Here is a 24,762-nt window from a genome sequence, read left to right on the forward strand (position 1 = left end):
ATGGGGTAGAGGGGACATGGCCAAGACAATGAGAGGCCAGTCTGGGGCTGTGTAGCTACCCAGTGTTGGTGGAGGGGCCTGGCCTGTGGCCGTTCAGCAGAACACTCCCAAGAGCCCGCTGTGGGCTGCGCAGGTAGTGGGCCACTACCCCCTACTCCCTCCTGAGCTGAGGCTGGGCGGGTGCTGCCCATGGCACAGACTGTGTTTGCTGACTCTCCCTGTAGTGCATACTCTCTGCCTGCCTCACACACGGAATCCTCACACAACTGCGGTCAGCACTGAAGGGCTGCCTACGTTTTCATGGCTTGGTGGGCTGTGGCTTCGTGGTGCATTCAGTGACCAGTCTGCCGCACTGCCCCTCCATGGCTCTACTCCCATCTGATAAGGGCCCTGTGTCTTGCAGGTGCCATCCAGCAGTGGACGACTGGTGGCCTTAAGCGGTGTGGTCTGAGGCAGGTAGATCCTGCCAGTAGAGTGGCCAGCGAAGGTTTCAGGGAACAGATGACACAGAAGTTGGACCCTTAAAGATGCCCAGGATTTAAATATTAGCTGGGGGGTCAGGGGAAGGTGTCGTCAGCAGGTGAGAGCCCAGCAGAGGCCTGGAGGGGCAGGCAGCAGGTGTGTGGCAGACAGTGAGTGGCTTGGTTTACTGTTAATGGTCCCCTGAGGATGGGAAGGGCAGATCCATGACATTTTTCCAAGAAAGAAAGAGGAGAGCCAGAGCCAAGGGTGCTTGTGCCAGGTGTTGTGGGACTAGATCTGATTGGGCCTGGACCAGCATCTCATGCCTCATCCCCCCGACCTGGGCCCATGATTAACAATGGCCTGGAGTTCATCCAGAGAGTGGGGACCTGGCCTGGTATTGCTGGGACCCCTCCTGGCTCCTGTCCCACTGGGCCTCACCAGCAGCCTGCCCAGGGAACAATTGTTCCATCTTGACTGCTGGATAACCTTACTGGGTGCCTTGGCTGAGCACCCACATCTACAGGGCTGGCTAGCTGGGCACTGCTACCTTCCATAGGTCCCAGACTCAATCCTTCATAGGACACAAACCAGTTAGCATCTTGATGAGGACAAGACCCAGGTCTTCTGAGCCCATCTGTGAGCCTCACAGTTACCCTGAGGCCCACCCTGTCCCCAGCCTGCTGCTACAACACCCAGGCATCGGTGTCACACTGGGGACACCAGAACTTGGACGCTAGCACCAAGGCAAGTGGGGCTCAGGAGCAGCTGGACCCTGCCTTTCTAGTCCCCAACCATGCCAAGAGGCCTGGCACATCTGTCCTCCACCAGCTGGACTGCCATGGAGACCCCAGAGAAGCTGAGGGTCGAGGTGAGGTGGGCGTGAGGACAGCAGCCAGCATCAGAGGGGCCTGGGCTGTGGCAACTCCTTCTCCCCTAGAAGGTGGTTGCTACTGGACCATTAGGTCTCCTGGGAAGAGGCAACATCTTCCAGCCCCAGGCCGTCCATGAGTCTGTTCAGGGGTTGCTGTCCTGGAGTGGCACTTGTCCCCAGCTCCCCTCGGCCACCCTCTCATGAGGCCTTGCTTTGCAGAGTGCTTGGCAGCGGATCCTCCCCAATGTCCTGGAGGTTGAAGACTCCACTGATTTCTTCAAGTCGGGGGCTGCATCTGTGGACGTTGTGAGGTAAGGCAAGGAGTGGAGGGTCCTGTCCAGGGTACTTGGTGCTATGTCACAAATATCTGCAAAACTGAATGGCAGGAAACAACCATTTGTTACACTCATGGATCATGTGGGCCAGGTACCCAGGAAGGGCCAGTGTGCAGGTCTCCTGAATGCACACTTGGTGGGGAGCAGCACACATGAATGGCTGCAGGTCTTCATGAGAATAGTATAAGGGATGGAGTTGCATGGGGCCTCTCCAGGGAAGTTCTAGGAAGGAATTTGGGAGGAGTTGATGCAGAAGAGCAGGGCCGAGTTCATGGGGAGGATTGGGGTTATGTATTGTGCCAACCCATTTGTGCTGTGCATCAAAGTACCCCAAAACATTGAGATTTAAACCAACACCATATCTTTAGCTCACAGTTCTATGGGTCGACAGTTTGTGCTGGGCTCAGCTGATGTGTGTCAGATTCAGTTGCTGTTAGCTGGGCTCACATAAGGGCAGGATCTGCCAAGTCAGCTGGGGCCTGGCTGGTCCTGTGGTGGTGGTGGGTTCCAGGAGGGAGAGCAGGAACCCAGGAAGGCCTGGGCTCAGAGTTAGCACATCATGTTCATTGCATTCTGTTGGCCAAAATGAGTCATGGAACAGGTCCAGCTTCCAGGGGTGGGGGAAGAAACTCCACCTCTTGCTAGCAGGTGCTGCACCTTCACATGGCCAAGGCTGTGACTGCAGGGGTGGGCATTGTGGCCAGTTTTGCAATCTACCATGCATATGAGTTGGGGCTGAGTGGGCTAAGTTGGGCCTATGTGCTTGGAAACCTTGGACACTGTGGACCTCTAGTAAGTCAGTGTGAGGCAGTATGCAGTTTAGAATAATTGTTTTGTAAAAAATATGCCAAGAGGAAGAATGTCAGACACCTGAGAGAATGGTGTCCAGAGACCAGGCTGTGGCTTGTGTAGAGCTACTGAGCTGAGGATGCAAAGAAAGCAAAACTGCTTTTCTGTAAATAGTTAAGAGTGTATGTCCTTTTTTAAAAAAAGAAGATGGCAAAAACACATAATACAACATCTACTCACCCTCTTAAAATTATAACTGCATTTATTGTTAACTATGAGCACAATGTTGGTCAGCAGATCTTTATAGCTTTTTCTAGGACAACTAAACCTTTCTACCCATTGAACAGCCACTCCCCATTTCCTTCTCCCCCTGCCCTGGCAACAGCCATTCTTTCTGCTCTGATGAGCTTGGCCACTCTAGTACTTCATACAAGTGGAATCAAGCAGCGTTTGTCCTTCTGTGACTGGGTTACACTTAGCATAATGTCCTCAAAATTCAGCCCTGTTGTAGCACATGGCAGGATTGCCTTCTTTTTATGGCTGAATCCTATTTCCTTGTACAGGTAGACCATATTATCTGCTCATCTGCTGATGGACATTTGTGTTGTTTCCACATCTTGGCTGTTGTGAATGAATATGGAAGTGCATGGGAATTTGAGATCCTGATTGCAGTTCTTTTGGACAAATACCCAGCAGTGAGATTGCTGGGTCATATGGTAGTTCTACTTTTAATTTTTTGAGGAACCTCCATATTGTTCTCCATAGAGGCTGCACTATTTTACATTCCCACCAACAGTGCACAAAGGTTCCTTTCTCCCCATATCCTTGCCAGTACTTCTTTTCCTTCCTACCTTCCTTCCTCTCCCCTTTTCTTCTTTCCTTTTGAACAAGAACCATCCCAACAGTGATGAGATGGCATCTCCCTGTAGTTTTTATTTGCATTTTCCTCATGACTAGTGATGTTGAGCATCTTTTCATATACCTGTTGGTCATTTGTATATCTTCTTTGGAGAAATGTCTGCTCAAGCCTTGGCCCATTTGTAAATTGGATTATTTGTTTTGTTTGCTACTCAGTTGTAGGAACTCCTTACACATTTTAGGGATTAACCTCTTATCAGACATATGGTTTGCAGATGTTTTCTCCCATTCCATAGGTTGCTTTTTCACTATACTGATTGTTTCCTTTGCTTTGCAGAAGCTTTTTACTTTGATGTATATCACTTGTATGTTTTTGCTTTTGTTTCCAGTTCTTTTGGTGTGATATTCAAGAAATCATTGCAAAGACCAATGTCCTGAAGACTTTCCCCTAGGCTTTCTTCCAGTTTTACAGTTTTAAGTCTTACTTTTAAGTTTTTCGTGTATTTTGAGTTGATTATTTGTGTGTATGGGGCCAGACAAGGATCTGATTTCATTCTTTTGCATGAGGACATCCAGTCCTTCCAATACCATTTGCTGAAGAGACTATCGCTTTCCCATTGTGTATCCTTGGCACCCTGGTTGAAGATTAGTTGGCCATATATGTTTAGGCTTATTTCGAGGCCATATTGTCCATTGGTCTACATATCTATGTTTATGCCAGTATCATACTACTTTGATTATTGTAGTTTTGTAGTAAATTTTGACATCTGGAAATGTGAGTCCTCTAACTTTGTTCTTTTTCAGAGTTGTCTTAACTATTCACAGTCCCTTGATATGTCATATGATTTTAAGATGAGTTTTGTAATTTCTGCAAAATATCACTTGGAATTTTAATAGAGTTCACATAGAAATTGTAGATAACTTTGGGTAGTATTGTCATCTTAACAATATTAAATTCTCCAGTCCATGAACACAGATGGCTTTGTATTTATTTAGATCTTCTGTAATTTCTTTCAGCAATGTTTTGTAGTTCTCAGTGTACAACTCTGTTGCCTACTTGGTTAAATTTATTCTTATTTTATTCTTTTGATACCATTGTAAATGGAATTGTTTTCTTAATTTTCTTTTGGGATTGTTCATTGCTAGTGTATGTAGTTGCAACTGTTTTTTGCATGTTATTTTTGTATCCTGCAATTTTGCTGAATTCCTTTATTAGCTCTAACAGTTTTTTGGATGTCCAGAATATTTAAGGTTTTCTTTTTATGTTTTTTAGACAGGGTCTTGCTCTGTCACTCAGGATGGAGCAGTGGTGTGATCATAACCCACTGCAGCCTCAAATTCTTGGGGTCAAGTGATCCTCCTGCCTAAGCCTCCTGAGTAGCTGGGACTCCAGGCATGCACCACTACACCCAGCTAACTTAAAACAATTTTTTGTACAGACAAGGTCTTGCTATGTTGCCTAGGTTGATTTTGAACTCCTAGGTTCAAATGATCTTCCCACCTTGACCTCCCAAAATGCTGGAATTACAGGGTGAGGCATTTAAGGTGGAATTACAGCATAAGGCATTTAATGCACCTGGCCCATTTAAGGATTTCTACATATAAAATCATGTTATTTGTGAAGAGATATGATTTAACTTCTTCCTTCACAATTTGGATTAACGTTTCATTCTTGCCTAATTGTCCTGGCTGGAGCTTCCAGTGTAGTAGTCTCCTCTTATTTGTGGTTTTGCTTTCTGTAATTTAAGTTACCCATGGTCAGTCATGGTTGGAAACTATTAAGTGGAAAATTCCAGAAATAAATAATTCATACGTTTTTAAATTGCGCACCATTTGATAGAATGATGAAATCTCATGCTGTCCCGCTCCATCCCACCTGATATGTGAATCATCCCTGTAACCATGGTGTGTACACTGCCCGCCCATTAGTCACTTAGTAGCCACTGATGTTATCAGAAAAAGTATAGAATATACAGATGGTCCCAGACTTACGATGCTTCAACTTAGGATTTTTTGACTTTACAATTATGTAAAAATGATACAAATTCAGTAAAAATTATACTTTGTGTAACCCATACACAATTCTGTTTTTCACTTTCAGTATAGTATTCAATAAATTGTATGAGATATTCAAAACTTTAGTATAAAATAGGGTTTGTGTTAGATGAGTTTGCCCAACTGTAGGTTAATGTAAATGTTCTGAGAACATTTAAGTTTGGCCTAGGCTAAGCTCTGATGTTCAGTATGTTAGGGATATTAAATACATTTTCCACTTAACAACATTTTCAATTTATAATGGGTTTTGGGGATGTAACTCTATCATAAGTCAAGAAGCGCAAATAAAGGGTTCAGCCCTTTATTTGGTTTCAGGCATTCACTGGAAGCCTTGGAACAACCCCCTTGCCTCCTTGGCCCAAGTGTAAGGAGGGACTATTACATTATATTGAATAGAAGTGGTGAAAGCAACCATCCTCATTTTGCTGCTGATCTCAGGGGAAAGGCTTTCAGTCACCATTGAGTATGTTAGATGTGGGTTTTTCAAATGTGGCCTTTTTTTATAGAGAGAATGTTTCCTTCTATTCTTAGTTTGAGTGCTTTTTAATCAAAAAAGGATATTTTGTCAGATTCTTTTTTCTGCATTAAATGAGATGACCATGTGCTTTTCTCTTCATTCCATTAATGTGGCATGTTATACTGATTGATTTTCATAGGTGAACTATCCTTGTATTCTGAGAATTAATCCTACTTGGTCACGATATGTAATCTTCTTTAAATGCTGCTGAAATCAGTTTGCTAGCATTTTGTTGAGGATTTTTGCATCAGTTTTTATAAGGGATATTGATCTGTAATTTTCTTTTGTTGTATGTTTGGCTGGCTTTGATGTCAGGGTAAATGCTGGACTTACGGATAGAGTTGAGGATGTATTCTCTCTTCAGTTTTTTGGAAGAGTTTGAGAAAAATTGGTGTTAATTTCCCTTCAAATGTTTGGTAGAATTCACCAGTGAAACCATTCAGTCCTGGGCTTTTCTTTGCTGGAAAGATTTTGATTACTGATTCAGTTTCTTTACTAGTTACATATCTATTCAAATTTTCTGTTTCTCCATGAGTGAGTTTTGATAGATTGTGTGTTTCTGGGAATTTGTTCACTTTACCTAGTTATCATTTATCATATATTTTCTTATGATGCTTTTTATTTCTGTAAAGTTGGTATGTCTCCCTTTGATTTCTGATTCTAGTTATTTGAGCCTTGACTTTTTGTTTCTTGGTCACTCCAGCTAAAGGTTTGTTAATTTTGTTGATATTTTCAAGAAATCAAAATTTGATTTTGTTGATTTTCTGTATTGTTTTTCTAGTCTCTGTTTCATTTATCTCTGTTCTAACCTTAATTATTCCTTCCTTCTACTAGTTTTGAGTTTAGATTACTTTTTAATCTAGTTCTTTAAGGTGTACAGCTTAGGTAACTGAGTTGACATCTTTATTCTTTTCTAATGCATATATTTACACCTGTAAACAGCTTTCTTAGCACTACTTTTCCTACATCTTATAAGTTTTGATATGTTGTGTTTTTATTTTCCTTTGACTAAAAGTATTTTCTAGTTTCTCTTGTGTTTTCTTCTTTAACCCATTAGTTGTTTAAGAGTGTGCTAGTTCATTTTTATATATTTGTGGATTTTCCAGTTTTCCTTCTGTTATTGATTTCTAGTCTCATTCGATTTTGATTAGGAAAGATACTTTGTAAGATTTCAATATTTTCACATGTATTAAGACTTGTTGTATAGCCTAAAAAATGGTTTATCCTGAAGACTGTTCCATGTGCCCTTGAGAAGAATGTGTGTTCTGCTCTTCTTGAACAGTGTTTTGTATATGTGTGATTCGTTTGTGGTGTTCAGGTGTCTTATTCTTGAATATATTATTGAAAGTTGGGCATCTAAGTATCTAACTACTATTGTAGAAAAGTTAATTTTTGCTTCACATATTTTGGGGCTGTGTTAGGTGTGTATGAATTTATAATTGTTATATCCTCTTGCAGCATCAAACCTTGTTATCAATATAATGTCCTTCTTTGTCTCTTGTAAACTTGTTATTAAACTTTAAATTAAAGTCTATTTTATGTTACTATTCGCATGGAATGTTTTCTCCATCCTTTTACTTCCAGCTCTTTTGTATCCTTATATCTAAGTGATTCTCTTGTAGCATATGTATAGATGTTGGGTTTTATTCAGTCATCCAATTTGTGCCTTCTCATGTTTAAACTTTAAAATAGATTAAACTGGAGAGTTTGGTCCATTTGCATTTAACTTGCTTACTAATAAATATTTATTTCTGCCATTTGTTTTCTGCATGTCTTATTTTTTTTGTCCTCAGTTTCTGCATACTGACCTTTTCTGTATGTGGTAATTTTTTTGTAGTGTATGACTTTGATTCCCTTCTTTAATTGTATGTTTTTTAGTTATTTCAGGGTTGTTACTTGGGGATTATAATTAACATGTTAAATTTATAACAAGGTAATTTGAATAATATCAACCCAGCTTCAGTAGTATAAAAACATTCTCATTCTACACATCTCTTTTCCTTCCCCTTTATAGTATTACCGTCACAATGTACATTTTTATACATTGTATGCCCATTAATATATATTTAAAATTATTGTTTTGTTCACTTGCCTATTCTTATATAGGAAAAAAAGAGAAGTCACAAACCACATTAAAAATACAAGTATAGAGAAACTGAGGAACAAAAAAAATAAGACATGCAAAAAACAAATGGCAGAAATAAATAAAAAGAGAAAGATTCTTTTCAGCATTTCTTCTAGGGCAGGTCTACTGCTAATGAATTTCTTCAGCCTTTGTTTCTATGGTAATATCTTAATTTCTCTTTTATTCTTGAAAGATAGTTTTGATGTATATAGAATTCTTGGTTGCCATTTTTCCCCAGAACTTTTAATATGTTATCCAACTGCTTTCTGTCCTTTAAGGTGTTTTAGTGGAAGTCAGCTTTTAATCTTATCTAGGATCTCTTGTATATAACAAGCCACTTCTCTCTTGCTACTGTCCAAATTATTTCTCTGTCTCTGGGTTTCAACAAGTTGGGTATAATGTGCCTTGGTGTTGATCTCTTTGAGTGTATCCTGCTTGGACTTCATTGAATTTCTTGAATGTGTATATCCATTTCTTTCCTCATGTTTGGGAACTTCGGGGCCATTATTTCTCCAAATAAATATTTTTTCTGCCTTTTTCTCTTTTTTCTCTCTGGAGTTCCTATAAGTATGTTGTTATGTTTCATGGTATTCTATAAATCCTACAGGCTCTTTTCATTTTTCTTCATCCTTTTTACTTTCTGCTTCTCAGACTGAGTAACTTCAATTTTGCTCATCTTTCCTTCAGCCTGCTCAAAACTACTGTTGAACCCCTTTAGTGAGTTTTTTGTTTGTTTTAGTTATTGTACTTGCCAGCTCAAGAATTTGTGCTTGACTTCTTATTATAGTTTTGGTCACTTTATTGATATTCTCATTTTTTTCACACATCATTTTCTCGATTTCCTTTAGTTTTTGTTCATAATTTTCTTTAGTTCATTGAAAATATTTAAGGTATTTGACATAATGTCTTTGACCAATAATTCCAATATCTGATCTTCCTCAGGAATTAATACCTTCTTTGAAATTCTTTTTTGTTCCTGTGAATAGGCTCTTCTTTCCTATTTCTTCATATGTTTTGTAGATCTTTCTTGGTCATAACTGGACATTTTGAATGTTATGTTGTGGTAATTCTGGAAATATAGTTCTCTTACTTATTAGGGATTATTAATCTTCCTTGTTGAGGACTGGAGCCATCTGTTTGTGACTTTTCCAAATCATTTTTCAAGGTGTGTTCCTTGTTGTATGCTGTCATTGAATTTTCTGTTCCATTGTTCCTGTAGTCAGCCAGTGACCTGACAAAGATTTCCATAAATGTCTGGCTACCAAAGTGGAGAGAAAGTATTGCCTTTCAAAATCTCCTGGAAGCTACTTCAGCCTGCGAGGTTTGAAACAGTGACTGCCAGCCTTTATGATAGCCTCTCAGCAATCAAAAGGAATATCCATGCTCAGGACACAGTGCTGGTGGTTGGAGGACAAGGTCCCTATTGCCCACCTTGGCTTCAATAAGGTGTGTCTGGAATATGACCCAGCCTTGCTTAAGCTTTCTGTGGCAGAGGTGGGCGGTGGCAGGTGCCAACCAATAGCTTATGAGAGGCTGAAATTCACTGAAAATGATTGACATTTACCAGCTTCTTCACCAGTCTTTCTCCTTGGTGCTGAAAGCATTTGACTAGACCCCAGATCTACAACATATTTGATTTATATAAATTCCATAGTTATTTAGGTAAGGGGATGCATTTTCAGAGCTTCCTGTTCTGCTGTCTGCTGTCTAGACATAGGCTTTTATTTCTTTTGGATAAATACTTAAGAGTGAAATGGGAATTATGTTTAATTCTTTATAAACTGCTAAACTGCTTTGCAAAGTGGTAGTACCATTTACATCCCCACCAGCAGTGTGTGCGAGCTCCAGTTGCTCAGTGTACTACATCTTTCCCAGTAGTGGGAATGGTCAGGCTTTTAAACTTTAGACATTCTAATAAATATGCAGCTACATTTCACTGTGGTTTTAATTTGCATTTACCCAGTGGCTAATGATGTTGAGCATCTTGTCATATTCTTATTTGCCATCCATATTTCTCCTTTGGAGAGGCATCTGTTCAATCTTTTGCTCATTTTTAATTAGGTTGTTTGCTTTCTTAGTATTGAATTTTGAGGGTTCTTTATATATTCTGAATACAAGTTCTTTATCAGATAATGTGATTTGGAAATGTTTTCTTCCAATTTGTGGTTTGTATTTTTATTCTTTTAACAGACTTTTTTGGAGATTATTATTAATCTACTAATTATTATTATAAGGTGGGTTGTCATATTTACTCCTCACAAAATAACAGAGGAGCTATCATTATTTCTGTTTTACAGGTGAAGAAATTAAGGCTTAGAGGAGTTAGTCAATTTGCCCCAGGTCACAAATTAGAAAGTGATGGAGCGAGAATTTGGACCCAGGGCCATCTGAGTCCACAGCCTGGGCCCTTTCCCCCAGTTCTGGGCTCATGGCTAGCCCCCGGTGCTAGAATGGGCCTCTTGGGGTGTTTGGCGCCACTGCTGCTGCTGCTGGCGATGCAGGCCTACAGATCCCCTCTCGTGTCCCCATCTTTCCATCTCCTTCCTCCAGGCTGGTGGAGGAAGTGAAGGAGCTGTGTGATGGCCTGGAGTTAGAAAACGAAGATGTGTACATGGCATCCACCTTTGGGGACTTCATCCAGCTGTTAGTGAGGAAGCTGCGAGGGGACGATGAGGAGGGCGAGTGCAGCATTGACTACGTGAGTGCTGGGCCCTCCCAGTAGCAGGCCCTGCAGACCCCTCTGGCGGCTGCATCTGTGACTACCTAAGACAAGGGAAGAAACCTGGGCATTCAGAAAGCCAGGGCCTCAGGAGCCCACCCTTCCATTTCTCATGCTCTCCCTGCACCTGGGATAGCCTGGGGACGTTGGTACAGTGAGGCAGGCTTAGCAGAGGATGTTGCTGTCTGATGCTCAGGACGTGGGCCAAACCCTGAGTCCCAAGGCATGCGATCAGGATACTAAGAAGAGACTTCTAGTTCCCAGTAAGGAAACAAATGATCCTACATATTCAACTTGTGTGTATGGAAGCGTGATAAGTAATTGAAAATCTATTTTTTAAAGAGATTATTAAGAAATCTTACCCGAGCTATCTTGGTAGACTGCCAACTCCCATAGGAATGGACTTTGGCATAGTTTATTTGGCTGGTAGATTGGAACAAAAGTGGGTGAAGAAAGCACAGGGGACCAAGGTGGACCCCGGAGTGTCCTTGGGATTGAGGACAAACAACTGACGAACATATTTCAGGAGGAGGATGGTATCCCAGAAGTGCCTGCATTCAGAGAGGAATTGCCAATCCGTAGGGACATGAGTGGTGGGTGGTGGCATGTCTGTGGCTACCAAGGGCCTCACTACCCACTGGCATTTCCTCTGTGCTGAGAGTCCTCTCGGCCCTGCCCTGAGGAAGCTGAGGAGCCAGCCCAAGGCCGCACAGGGAGTAGGTGGAAGCGCTGGGCTCCCGCCAGGCAGCCTAACTGCAGAGCCTGTCCTTCATCTCTCAGCTGCTGCCCACATGCAGCTCTGGAGCACCAGGAGGCCCCTGAGAAGTGTGCCTGTGTGTGGCTGTGTAGCTGTCTGTGTGTGCCTCCTGCGCCCTGTGTGGGTTTGCGCTTGTCACTGGGTCCTTTCTTCCAGGTGGAAATGGCGGTGAACAAGCGCACCCTCCACATGCCCCACCAGCTTTTCATCGGGGGGGCGTTCATGGATGCCGAGGGTGCCAAGACCTTTGAGACCATCAATCCCACCGACGGAAGTGTGAGTGCAGGCCCAGCACCCCTTCCCCACATTCCGCAGCCTTACCATCCCTCCTCTCCTACCCCTACTGGCCTCTGGGGGTCCTGACCCTGAGGGCCTCTGCTTGGATATGTGCCTTTGAGAGGGACGGGAAAGGATACCAATTCGTTTCCGGCCCACTCTATTGGAGTGGTGCAGAGAGGAGGTGCAGGGTGGTGGCAGGAGGCAAGAGGGCTCTGAAGGGTCTTGCACCTGCTTCAGAGACTGGGAACAGGGTTCCTCCTCCCTGATAGGAAGAAATGAGGCCATTGCCACGCCTCCACACTTCATCGGTAGCCCGAGCGTGGGACTCGCCTTGTCTAATACTTGAACCGTCCACCACTGGGACATTCATCCCTCGAGTTGAATCCCGTGTTTGCCACTCTCTCTTGACTGTGACCTTGGGGCGTGATGAGCCAATGCACACCTATGGTAGATACACAGATGGGCATGTCTGAAATGTGGGTCTCGAAGCAGAGCTTGCTCTTGTGACTGCACACTGACATTTTTCTATCCTGTCCATCCTGTGGGATCTGCTGAATCCTTGCAGAATACCGAGAGTATACTCAAAACGAATCATTTGAGGGAGTTAAAGACTGATCTGCAAAGGAACAGGCAGGGGGTAGGGACACAGATAGGACAGTGCAGTGCCCTTGGGATGGAGCATCAGGAGGGGCTAAGGATGGGGCCTTGGCAGAAGGGGCGAGGCTGTCTGTGGTGGCAGACAGGAGGGGCTGGCTTTGCCCTCTCACCCCAGGATCCCACCAGCTCCCCTTGGCACACCCAGCAGGCACAAGGTGAGGGAGCCTGCATGGGTGGCACACTCAGGGCAGGAACGGGGTGGAGGCCCTGGGGTTTAGACACACAAACAGCCTTCTCCCAGGAAGACCTGTCTTCTCTTCCTATGTAAGGCCTCCCAGAGCTCTCCTTTGGCCATGCTTCCCCTCCACGCCTGCCTATGTGGCCAGAGGAAGCATGACCAAAGCACAAGAGGAAGCCTAGGAGGAAGCTGGGGAAGCGGGCAGGGGATCTGTGTGCAGCTGGCTGAGGGAGAACTGGTCACGGCTCTGCTTTTGCTACAGGTCATCTGCCAGGTATCCCTGGCCCAAGTCGCTGATGTTGACAAGGCAGTGGCCGCAGCCAAGGATGCCTTTGAGAATGGACTGTGGGGGAAGATCAGCGCGCGGGACCGGGGCCGGCTGCTGTACAGGTGGGAGCTCAGCATGTGCCTGCCAGCTACTGCCACCATCAACTTGGGCGGAGCCAGGGGGTGCTTTTACAAGGGCCTCTTTACCTGCCAGGAGGAGGTGGGTCCTGGGGAGGCCATGGGACCAAGGCCATCAGATGGACCAGGCTGGGGCTCCTTGCCTGAGGCTCAGAAAAGCTTTCTCAGAGGAAGGGACATGAAAAACACGAAGTGTTTCAGCAGAGTGGCCTCAGGGGAGGTGCCTGGTGGAGGTGAGAATGTATGGAAGCCAAGGGCTGCTTCTGAAGTAGGTGCAGGCTGGGCCTCCCAGGCAGACACAGCACTGCCCTCGCCAGCCTGGGCTGAAGGAGACTCAGCTCCTGCACGCAGAAGACAGCAAGGGCCAGGGAGGCGCTGGCCTGGTCTCTGCTTGCTCAGCCTGGCTCTGGCTGCTGGAATCCATAGGTCTCACATTTTCTTTTCTTTTCTTTTTTTTTTTAATTTTAAGCCAGGGAGGAAGGGACCTTCTCTCCTTAGTTCCAGTTCAGATGTCTTAGGCAAGGACTTGTGATAATGACTTTAGATTATGACTGTAGAGTGACAGGGAGGCCCAGAAGAGAGGTGCTGCACCCCTGGAACCACAGGGCCTTTGGAGGAAGGAGCAATCACCCTCGCAGAGGTGAGATGATGTTCCCGAAAGAAGGGAGGGTACGGGCAGATGAACCCAGAGCACAGGCGTCTCAGGGGCTGGCTCTTTCGCTGAGTCCTGGGAAGCTCTAGAGTTGCGAAGCCCAGTTATGGCAAGGTCTCAGTGAGGCTCCTCACCTGGCAGGAGAGACCCTGCCTTGGCCTTGCAGTCAGAATGGCTCTGTTTCTACTATACTCCAGAGGCCAGAAAAGCCAGGGCAGCCCAGCAGCAGGAAACGAGAGAGAGGGGCCTCCATGGTTTGCAAAACAGAATGGAGATTAAGATTATTAAGATTGGGGCAGGGAGGGCTGTGGGAGCTGGCATGCCCAGCCTTTCGTAGTTTCCTGTCCCCTTTGCAAGCCCCTCAATTCTGGAAAGGCATTGGCCATGCCCAGCAGTCCCTAGAGCTCCTAGAAGTCAGGGAGAGCGGTGAAACAGGCATGCCAGGTGGAGGGAGAGCCTCTGGCCTGGGCCCTGCATACCTTTGGTAGACTGCATGGCCGACAGCATATGTGGGGTTCCTCCCTTGGCCTCTGCTGCCAGCTGGTGGCTTGTATCATAACAGCTCCTACTTACCCACAATGACAGTGAGGGAGGCACCCTGGCAGCTGTAAGTGGACCAGTTCCTGTCCTGTACAAGCTCTCAGGCCCCTTGGAGACCTGGTAGTGCCCATTGCTGGTTCTGCCTCAGCTCAGCATGACAGAGGCTGGGTCTAGATGTCCCAGAGGGGGCAGAACAGGATTTCCCAGATAAATGGCCACAGAGCACCCTGTCGGGGTGGTAGGACCACCATGGGTGTTAGAGAACAAGAAAGGCACTGCAGGAATCAGACATTACACAGTTGCGGAAGCTGGGAAGAAGGACCAGAGGGAGATTTAAAGAAGGTTCCTAGGCAGTCCCACGAACTCCTGGTGGACAGGATAGAACCTCCAGGGAGCAGAAGCAGCCGTATCCAGCTGCCGAGTAGAGCCACAAAGAGGAGCCTACTCTTTGTGGGAAAGACCGTGGGGAGCTGCTGGCTCTGCCCAGATATGACTGTGGTCCACGGTTGAGGATCTGGCAATGGTCCAGGCTGCTGATGGTCAGTTGGGCCAGCTGAGCCCGCTGAACGCCCCTGCATCTGCCCTGCAGACCATCAGAGGGAGATGGCAGCAGCTTCGTTTCTCCTGCACTGCTACCCTGGCACCCAGGGACTGGGCTCTGGGGAGCACGGGTGCCAGGGTGTCAATTCAGCAGCCTACCTGAATTGACAATAGAATAGTCCCACAAGGCAGCCTCTCGGAGCTTCCCGAATAGTGCACTCGGGTGATGGCTACTTTAGAAAGTATGTCCTGGGAACTGGACTGATGACACAGCCACGTCACACACAGGTGGCACTGTCTAGGAATATGGGGGATTCAGGGATTGGGGCTGATGAAGGAAAAGGATGTGAGCACAGGAGGCATGGCACACCACAAGCTTTAGTGGGCTGCAGTTGGGCAGGGTTGCAGGAGAGGGGCAGTGAGACTGTCCTGAGGCTGCTGTGTGGGCTTCCATGTCCAGGTGGCAACACACAGTGACCGTTAGCCTCTGGGTCTGAGGGCTGCCAAGAGCAGTAGCAGCTGGTGCCTTATCACCGCACGGCCCTGGTTCATCAACAGGCAACAGCTGCCGGTTGAGGTTCCGCTACCGGCCACTAGGTGGTATTTTCACTATTTGTCGTACACAATCGGTTTTTCTCAGAAACTGATTTACACATGGGCTCTTCTTGCCCAGGGCGGCCTCGCCCAATCAGTTTCATGCAGCAAACCTGAGCCGAGTGCTTTCCGTGTGCCCAGAGCTGTGCTGGAGCTGGGTGCTGTGGAGAGCAGGGAACCAGACAGTGCCCTGCTCCCTGCAGCCTGGCTTCCAATGGGCAGGCATATCTTGATGAAATTATCATCTGTGTGAATGTCTATTATGAAACCGTAGTGGTGGGCGGGGAGGAGTGAAGAAAGGCAGAGGAGGCTATCAGAGGACATGACAGGGAGCTCTGATCACTCAGGCCGCGGGTGGGAATTTCGGTCTAAAAGAAGTACAGAAGGCTGAGAGGAGAAACAGGAGTGTGGAAAGAGGGCCCAAACGTGCAACACAGCCCCCAAAAGCCCCAAGGCAGGAGGCCCGAGTGACCTGAGCACCTGGAAAAGGCCGATGTGAGGAGGAGGAGGAGGAAGGAGGCAGAGGGGCTGGGGTCGCATAGCCCCAGAATGAAGTGGAAACAGGGCCGGCGACTGGTTGGCCAGGCACAGAGTTGCGTCCTGAGTGGCATGGACCCACCATAGGTCCTGGTGGGTGTAGGCAGGTGAAGACCGGAGCAGGCCTGGGGTGCATGTGGGCCTCATGGTGCCTGTGTGCAGAGAGGAGCAGTGTGGGAAACAGCTGCAGATTTTGGTCCCACACTTGCCTCTAGGCCCGAGCCGAACTGCCTGTCTGCAAGGCTGAGTTTGCCCCGGGCCTGTGGGCTCCACTTTCCCTGGCCACCCTCCCCCTAGGGAATGAGAGGGGCACCCTCGTAACTCCCAGGCTTCCCATAGCTGCACGTCCATCAGAATCAAGGGAGGGCAACCCGACCTCGGCATGCTTAGACTGGAGCCGGTCTGTGTAAACGCACCAGCCCCCACGTCGCTCCCTAGTCAGCCCTCTTGTGAAGGGTGAGGATATGGCCACCTCTCCACCTCTGGAGACACCTCAGGAGCATGTCCCCACTGCCCTGGACTGAACTGCTGGTGCTGGAAAGACACATGGGCTTTCTCCTTGTTCAAGCTTTCCAAAGACAGGAAAAGCAGGCCTCTTGGGCGGTGACCCCTTTGCTGTCTGCAGCAAGTGGGTGAATGCCTCTGCAGGATAATTTCAGGGGAACTGGATAAAGTAGTGGATCCACATATACTTCAGGAAGGAAGGGAGGGAAGAGCAAGGAAAGGAGAGAGGGACAGAGGGTGTCAGCCTCACAACCGTCCGGTGGAGCATCGGTGCCAGCCCATTGCATAAAATGGAGGTCCGCACATCTGAGAGTGGCAGATCTGGGGTGGATGGCAGGCCCCTGCCTTCTTTAAGAAGGGCCTTGTGAGGACAGATGAGGCTGTGCCAGGCCCGAGCCCACTTACTGCCTCCCCTCCCTCGGCCAGGTTGGCGGATCTCATGGAGCAGCACCAGGAGGAGCTGGCCACCATCGAGGCCCTGGATGCGGGTGCCGTCTACACACTGGCCCTGAAGACTCACGTGGGGATGTCCATCCAGACCTTCCGCTACTTTGCTGGCTGGTGCGACAAGATCCAGGTGGGTCCCAGGCTCCTGCCCAGTGTGAGCACACACAGACTGGCCCAGCCATTTAGGGGACTCCAAGGGCAGCACAGTAGTCTGCATGCTGCACAGTAAATGACCACAACTGGGTGGCTTGGAACAACACCCGTTTATTAGCTCTGCAGGTGGGAATTCCAGGCAGGCTGGGCTGGCTTCCATGCTGAGGTCTCAAAAGGCCAAAGCTAAGGCATTGGCTGGACTGGGCCTTATCTGGATGACCTGGGGCAGAACTTGAATCCAGGTGAGTTCTGGTGTTGACAGAATTCAGTTCCATGTGGTTGCAGGGCTGAGGGCGCAGGTCCTTCTTGGCTGCAGGTCCCTGCTCAAGATGCTCTGTCTCCCAGCGGCAGCAGGTCACTCTCGGGCTTGGGATCCCTGTGACACTCTCTTCTGCCTGTTTTTCTCGGGACTCCTGTGGTTATTCTGGGTTTGTGGGCACCATACCCCCACCCTAAGGTCAACAGGGACAGTCAACACCATCACAGGAGGGAGTGCTCACCACATCTTCAGGCCCTTACCATCAGTTGTAGAACCTGGGGGCCATTTATGGAGACTCCCCAGGAAAGGGCTCACAGCATCTCTGCCAGATCTGGGCTCCATGGTTCCTTCTCTCCACCAGGACATGACAGCAAGGAGGGAGGTGGGCTGCCTGGTGCCCACCCCGACTCTGCTGCCATGTAGCAGCTGGCCCCAGGCCTGGGCCTCCTACACATGCTCAACTGCTTAGAGCTGAGGGGAGGGGGTGGGCACCCTGCCCCGCCCCCACCCTTATCTTTTCTTGCTCGAGTGTCAAAGCTAGAGACCTTGCTGGTACCAGGACCAGCTTCCTGCCCAAGGGCTCTGCCTGCCAGGCTCAGGGTGGAGCAAACTTCTTGCCCCTCTGGCTGCCCCCCTGCCTATCTCTCAAGCCTCAGGTCACACCAAAGCTGGTGGCTTTGACTTCCTCCCAGAGCCCCTGGTGGAGACTGGCTGCCCAGGGGAAGAGGAGTGTGGACCCTGGGCCCCTGAGTGACTGCCCCTGTGCCTCTTCCAGGGCTCCACCATCCCCATCAACCAGGCCAGACCCAACCGCAACCTGACCTTGACCAGGAAGGAGCCTATCGGGTGAGTCCTTGCCCAGGGCGAGGTGCAGCCTCGCAATGCTTTCCATGAGTACATGGGACTGCAGCACAGCCTGCAGGAGCTCATAGCACCCTTGTGCATGTGTTTATCAAACAGCCATCCATGTACTTCTAGAGCACCTGCTCCGTGCCAGGCACTGCTGTAAGGACTTGAGGACAATTGTATTTAATCCCCCAGTAACACTGAATCAGTCAGGCCCAGGGTGGGAAACAAGGATAAACCCAAAAAACATCCAAAATGGGTACGGTGAGGTCAGTGTTCATAAAGATGAGGAACTCCTGCACAGCACCAAGGAACAGGAAACAGAATGAAGGAGGAACAGGCAGAGGATGAGAACCGCTCAGCAGAAAGAGTGCAGACCCCACCGACACCAAGTGCATAGGAACTAGGAAATGAACCCGGCATGAGGCGCCTCACCTTGCCACCCAGTGGCCCCAGGGCAGGAGTGGGGAGAAGGGCCTGGAACACAGCCACAGAGCTCTGGGTTTTCCCCTGCCAGAGGAAACTGGGCAGTGACCACTCGAGGCCATACATCCTCACTCGGCCCCAGTCCGGGTGAGTCACTCACATGCGTGCTTGAGGAGGCTCACTCAAGAGTGCATGGCCACTGTGCTTGGTCGGTGACAGCAAACACCAGAGCAGCAGGTGCTGGCAGAGCCCTGATCCATGATCTGCTCTGGGGATGTGCCTGCAGCCGGACCTAGAGAGCCCCAGCCCTGGGTCCACCCTCACTGTGCCTGCACGCGGTGCCAGAGGAGGGCCTGGCCAGGATGACCCAGGAGCAGGACCCAGCTGCCATCAGCACCACCGTCATTCCCACCTGCTCTGTGTGCCTTGCAGGGTGGGGGACCTCACAGCTGTGGGCGTGGACAAAGGCCCCTCAGCTCCACCTGAACGTTGGAGTGTTTGCAAGGAGAACATGCTCCAATGTCACTGTGTCACTGACAGCTCGTGCAGATGAACAAACAAGTCCTCAAGCACAGGCCGGAGGAAGCTCTTGTGGGAAAGTGGGCTGTGGACCAGGAAACCTCTCACCCTGGAGTCCCAGGGAGGAGCCAGGTTGGGGGTGGAGGCGTCGCCTCCAGGGTCCCCACAGAGGACACTGGGCAGTGTCTGCACATGGTTTTGGTTGTCCTGACAGGGGATGCTACAGGACAGCCCCCCACAGCAAAGAACTGCCCCACCCCAAATGTCAGTAGTGTGGAGGCCAAGAAACCCTGCTATGGGGCAGTGGTCAGAGACTTTGTCCTGCTTTGAGAGGGGTGGGGCTGGGCTGGGCAGGGCAGGTCATGGCCCACCTGGGGCCACAGGTCAGAGCCACACTTGGGTCTGTGAGGCTGTCCACCCTCCCAGCTGCCAGCAAGGGGTAAAGAGATGTCCGCCCCCATTGGACTGAGGAGGAAACAGACACTGTTACCCAGAAGCATCCCTGTGTCACCCTGTGAGGCTGGCCTTGGCCCCGGGCTCTGGGCACCCAGTCAGTACCCCAGTGTGAACGCATCCTGCTCTGGAGCCTGGTGCCAGCCGCTCACACAGACCAGAGCTCGCCCAAAGGCAGGCAGTCAGGCAGGGCCACTGCTGACCACGCACCTGGCGGGCCGAGATTCTGGAACTAATGGTCTCTGCCTGGCAGGGAGGCCGCCAGGACCGCTGGGCTCTTTAAGTTTCTATTGTGTTTAGTGGTCTAGTTTATGAAAAAGTACTTTCTTGTGCAGATTTTAAATGTATTCGCATGAACTTGTATTTAATAATCTCTCACAATTTTTATCTCCTTTTTGGATTTTCCTTTTGATTAATACATTCTTTATAGTTTTCCTTTTTCTCTCTCTTTTTAAGTTGATTAAATTGGTGAAAAGTTATTGCTTGTCTCCATCCCCCACCCTAAAAAAAATACAGCTCCTAGATTTCCTTACCTATTCCGTTGCTATTTTTATGGTTGTCCCTGCTTTTATTATTCCCTTCTGTGTTCTCCTGAGTGGTTCTTCTATTTTTTTGTAGCTTTTTGGGTTGAAAGTTTAGTTTTGTTTTTGTTTTTGTTTTTGTTTTTGTTTTTTTGCAACTAATATTTAATGTTAAAAGTACTAGAGAACATCCATTCCCAAAGAACAGCAGTATGACAATGACCTCACATGGGGAGCCTTAAAAAGTACTGGTGCCTGGGTCCCTACCCACGGATTCCAACCTGGTTTGTCTGCTGCCTGGCTTGAGGGTTTCTGAAGGCTCTCTGAATGATTCAAAATATATAATTACGGTTGAATCACTACAACAAATCACTGTTGCTGTGGTGATTTTTAACCAGGGAGGTTCATTGGAATTGCCTGGGCAGCTTTTTACCCTCACCTAGAAATTCTGATTTAGGCTTGAGGGAATGTGTTGGTATCTGCAGTTTGAAAAACTCCAGAGGTGATCTGATATACAGCAGCCAAGGTTGAGTCCCACCAAATGAACCACCTGGTTTCTCCTGCTCAGTCTGAGGCAGCTTGTATGACTATTTATTTGTGTTTTTATTTGCTTATCTGCTATTCCGTTAGACTGAAAGATCACAGGGGTAGGAACTCTATTTTGCTCACCATCCCTCAGGTCTGGCATACAGCTTGCCATACAACAGGTGTTCCATAAATACTTCTTGGGGAAGCTCCTCCTTCAGGGGAGGCTCCAAGGCCTCCCCACCTTCACAGGGGACTTCGCCTCGGTGGGAATGTTCTAGAGCTGGAACCCAAGGTCGGAATCCCAGCTTCTCCCCTTTTTAGGGCAAGCTCCCAGCCTGTCTGTACTCAGTCTCCCCATCTGTCAAATGGTAACAAAACAGTCCTGTCCTCACTAAGTTGTTTTGATGGGTTAGCGTCAGATGTCTAGGGCACAGTGCGCTGTGAAGGAGTTACGAGGGCCAGGTGAAGGAGCCAGGCAGGGCAGGGCCTCCTGGATAGGGCTAAGAGGAGAATTCTGTCTGTGGTGCTGAGAAGGGGCAGAGGCCAGCTCTTTTGGATGTTTGTATTAGGAAATTCACAAGAGACCGCGTCACTGCTCCACTCAGAATCCTCAAGTGGCTTCTCAGTGCCCTTGACATGGAATCAGACTCCTCACTTAGCCATGGGATCCAGGACTGGTATCCTGACCCCCTCCCCAGTCCACTGTGGTTGGCTGTGCTGGCCTCGCAGATCCCAGACCCTCCACACTCATGCCCCGCCGAGCACTTGCACCCGTGTCCCACATGCAGCCCTCACTGCTGTCCTCCAGCTCTCACCTGTGATGCATCCCCCGAGACCTCTGCTCCCAGCCTGCCCTCTCTAATCTATAATCCCATTCTATTCTCTGTCTGACCATTCGGACTGATGCTGCCCTGTGCCCATGCCTGTCATCATCCCAGCACTCATGCAGTGTCCCATAAATACTACAGAATGACTGAGTGAGGGGCTGCCCGTCTCCTTTCCTGGCCAGGCCCACAGCAACCCCAGCAGTGAGGCTGCAGCTGACTTGTGGGGCCCTGTCCCCTCATATCTTCAGCTGTATCCTGGCCCAACAACCGCTGGAGCTTAAGCGTTTCTTGGGGATACCAAGAAACCTTGCTTGGTGTCCCCTGCCCAGGCCCCAGGCTCCCAAGAGAGAGAAGGAGCTCCACCCTCACTGTCCATGCAGCTCCCTGGGAGCCTCTGAGGGCAGAAGAGAGATGGGCTCAGGGACCCACAGCATGGGAGTGGCCCTGAGGGAGGGAGGGGTGGGCCTCAGACTCATGAGGGGGTGTCTCACTGGGTGAGGGAGGCCACTCAGTCTCCCACTAAGAAAGGCCACTAAGAATCAGAGGCATCAAGGCCAATGAAGGTCAGTTCCCACAGCAGCTGGGCAGGGAGGATTGACTTGGGCCTGGGTCCTGCAGCCCTGCTCCTTTGACCCCATGCCAGGCTGGCTCTGCATACTCCAGTCCCAGGGCTTGGCCTTTCCCCTAACCAGTGAGTGTGGGTGTCAGCTTGGGTTGCTGTAGAAGGGACCACCAATCCAGGGCTTAATCAATGGAAACTTGTCTCACGGTTCTGGGAGCTGAAAGTCTGAGATCAGATGTGGGCAGAGCTGGTTCCGCATGAGGGCTGTGAGGGTCTGTCCCGATCTCTCTCCTGGTGTCTGGTGGCTGCTGGTGACCTCTGGCCTTCCTTGGCTTATAGGGTGCCCTCCTCTCTGCCTCATGCCCCCTTGGCATTCCCGCTGTGAGAATCTGTCTCTCCAGGTGGTGTTCTCTGTATGAGGACAGCGTTCCTGCTGGATTAGGAGCCCGCCCACCCTGGTGTGACCACATCCTAATTAATTACAACACAGCGATCTGGTCTCCAAGCAAGGGCACATCCTTAGCCTCTGGGGATTAGGACTTCAGCATAGGAACTGAGGGGTGGGGCACAATTCAGCGCATAATCGTGGGACTTTTATGATGTGTTTTCTTTTCCAAGCCCCCCTCAACCCCCTTCACTGTAACCGACAGCCTCACCCCTTCCCTGGGAAAACTCGCCAGCCCGTGCTGTGCTCCCTATTGCCTGTCCTGTCCCACCTGATCAGCTGGGTGCGTGTGGGGTGCAGGGTGGCTCCCCTACCCTCTCAGTGCCCGCTACTGCTCCCCCGTAATGCCTCACCCAGTGTCCTGCTCAAAGCCTGGGTCTGGCTAAGCAATTATCTTTTGGGGAAACATCCTGTGATGGTGGTGGGGTGGGGACAGCATGGCCTGTGGTCTGCGTGCGGGGCTCCGTGCGGATGTCCTCATCTAACTGCCCAGTGCTCACCCAGAGTGGTGCCGTATGGGGGGAAGGCAGGGCCACGCAGGATTCATACCCGGCCAGCGTGCCTGCTGGTCCCTGGGACTATGTGGCCTCCCCAAGCCCATGATGCTCTGAATATGAGGCACCTGTGCACAGCCAGAGGCTTGCTCTGGAACCCAGGGTGGCGCTGGCCCTGGGCACCATGGCTTCACGCAGAACGCCCTGACCTCATCAGTCTTGCCTTGCCGACTCTGTCTTCTCTTCTTGAGGACTGACACCTGGTCTCACACTCAGGAGGACCCCCCTCCCGGCTCTCCTGACCCACCCCTGGTGACCCCTGCCCCACTACGGGTCCCCCTGGCCTGTGTCCTCACCTGGGCCTGCCCACCATCACCCTCTCTCATTGCCTGTGCCCCAGACAGTTCCACAGTTTCCATCAGAAACTGTCCAGTGTCCCTTGCCATCCTGCCCTGCTAGGAAGAGGAGCTGCCACCAGACCATTTATTACTGTAGCATCCAGGACAGAAAGAGCAGGCGTGAGCTGCCTCTCAGAGGGACCTTTGGTGCCTTATCAGGAAGCCTAGCTTCGAGAGTGAATATCAGGCCCTGGGTGAGGGGAAGGGAGTTGGCAGGTCCTCCACTGTGGGCCCCTGGCGGAGAAGAGGGACAAAGCCCAACCTCTTTTGTGCGGCAGGGTTTGTGGCATCATCATCCCCTGGAACTATCCCCTGATGATGCTGTCCTGGAAGACAGCTGCCTGCCTGGCTGCCGGGAACACAGTCGTGATCAAGCCTGCTCAGGTGAGCCTGGGCTCACTCCGGACAGGGACTGCAGGCCACAGAGAGGACCAGAAACTCACACTATAAGGGAGGAAGGGAAGGGCCCTGCTTGCCCACACAGGCACTGGAGGAAGGGTCCTGCTAATGCCAGCTGCCCTCCACAGGCCCTGCTCTCAATGGACAGAGGTGTACATGGCAGGCAGAGCTCTCCAAAGCAGACTCTTTTTCAGCCATGGCTGCTTGAGGCCAGCTGGCTGTGCGGGAACTTGCAGCCACTCAGTTGATCAGAGGCAGGGATTTCTGCACTCTGGATTCATGGGGCAGAAACCAGGCCCCAAGCTCTAAGACAGCCTGAGTAGTCTATCCATAAAGCTGGTGCCACGTCTCTTACATGGCTTCAGAGACCACAAGTCCTGGAGGGAAGCAAGGTGAGCAGTGGGATTTGTGGCTCCATGCCTGCATAAGAAGCTACATGGTGTGGTGTCTGAGAGGCATAGGTGGGGGAGTAGAGGCAGGATGTCAAGGGTCACCCAGGCATACTGGGAAGGTCCTTGGGAGTGAAGATACCCCTAGTGAGCCTCAATTTCTTCATCTGTACATTGGCAATAATAGCCCACCCGCTGCCTGCCTCCAAAGATGGTGCATGACATGGCAGGGATGCGGTGCCCAGGAGGGCACCCGCTCGCTAGCTTCTTTGCGGTAATTTTGCACCAAGGGTATTAGCATAATGAAAAAACAATAATTATGGCTGGCATGGATAGTATTTACCGAGTCAGGCATGCCTCAGCATTTCAACATGTATCACAAATTATGTAGTAATCTGCATACATTTGCTTATTTAAGCATCACAACAACCCTCTGAGGAGACCTTAACCTCCATCTTTAGAAACATGCTGTGCAGGAGGGAACCCAGGCCTGGCTGGGGCTGGAGCCCTACCAGGAGGAGAAGCTAGGGCACCAGACTTTGGCCTGCCCTGATTCCCAGCTGGTGCTGATCCCCCTCTGGTGTCCCCCCTGGGGTCTTCCTGGTGCTACAATCTGCAGCTGCTCCTCCCTGCTTGCTGCTGGGCTGCTGGGAGAGGAAGACAGGGAGGGAAAGCAGAGCCCCACTTTCCAAAACCTCCTTATCCAGTGTCCTTTTCTG

At 49.4% G+C, this 24,762-nt stretch overlaps 1 protein-coding gene across 3 annotated transcripts in view; it reads left to right on the top strand.

The window, feature by feature from the left end:
• Positions 1-24,762, top strand: part of ALDH1L1 (aldehyde dehydrogenase 1 family member L1) — a 113,031-nt gene that overhangs the window by 67,835 nt on the left and 20,434 nt on the right. For all 3 annotated transcript variants that reach the window (XM_064362115.1, XM_021667039.2, XM_012475792.3), the window contains 7 exons: positions 1,556-1,647; positions 10,566-10,713; positions 11,648-11,767; positions 12,868-12,995; positions 16,804-16,954; positions 18,012-18,082; positions 23,534-23,639. In XM_064362115.1, the coding sequence (XP_064218185.1) occupies positions 1,556-1,647; positions 10,566-10,713; positions 11,648-11,767; positions 12,868-12,995; positions 16,804-16,954; positions 18,012-18,082; positions 23,534-23,639 (816 nt within the window). The remainder of the gene's footprint in view (positions 1-1,555; positions 1,648-10,565; positions 10,714-11,647; positions 11,768-12,867; positions 12,996-16,803; positions 16,955-18,011; positions 18,083-23,533; positions 23,640-24,762) is intronic.

Source organism: Aotus nancymaae, unplaced genomic scaffold (genome assembly GCF_030222135.1).
Source record: "Aotus nancymaae isolate 86718 unplaced genomic scaffold, 86718_ANA_hifiasm-v0.15.2.pri h1tg000046l, whole genome shotgun sequence".
NCBI lineage: Eukaryota > Metazoa > Chordata > Mammalia > Primates > Aotidae > Aotus > Aotus nancymaae.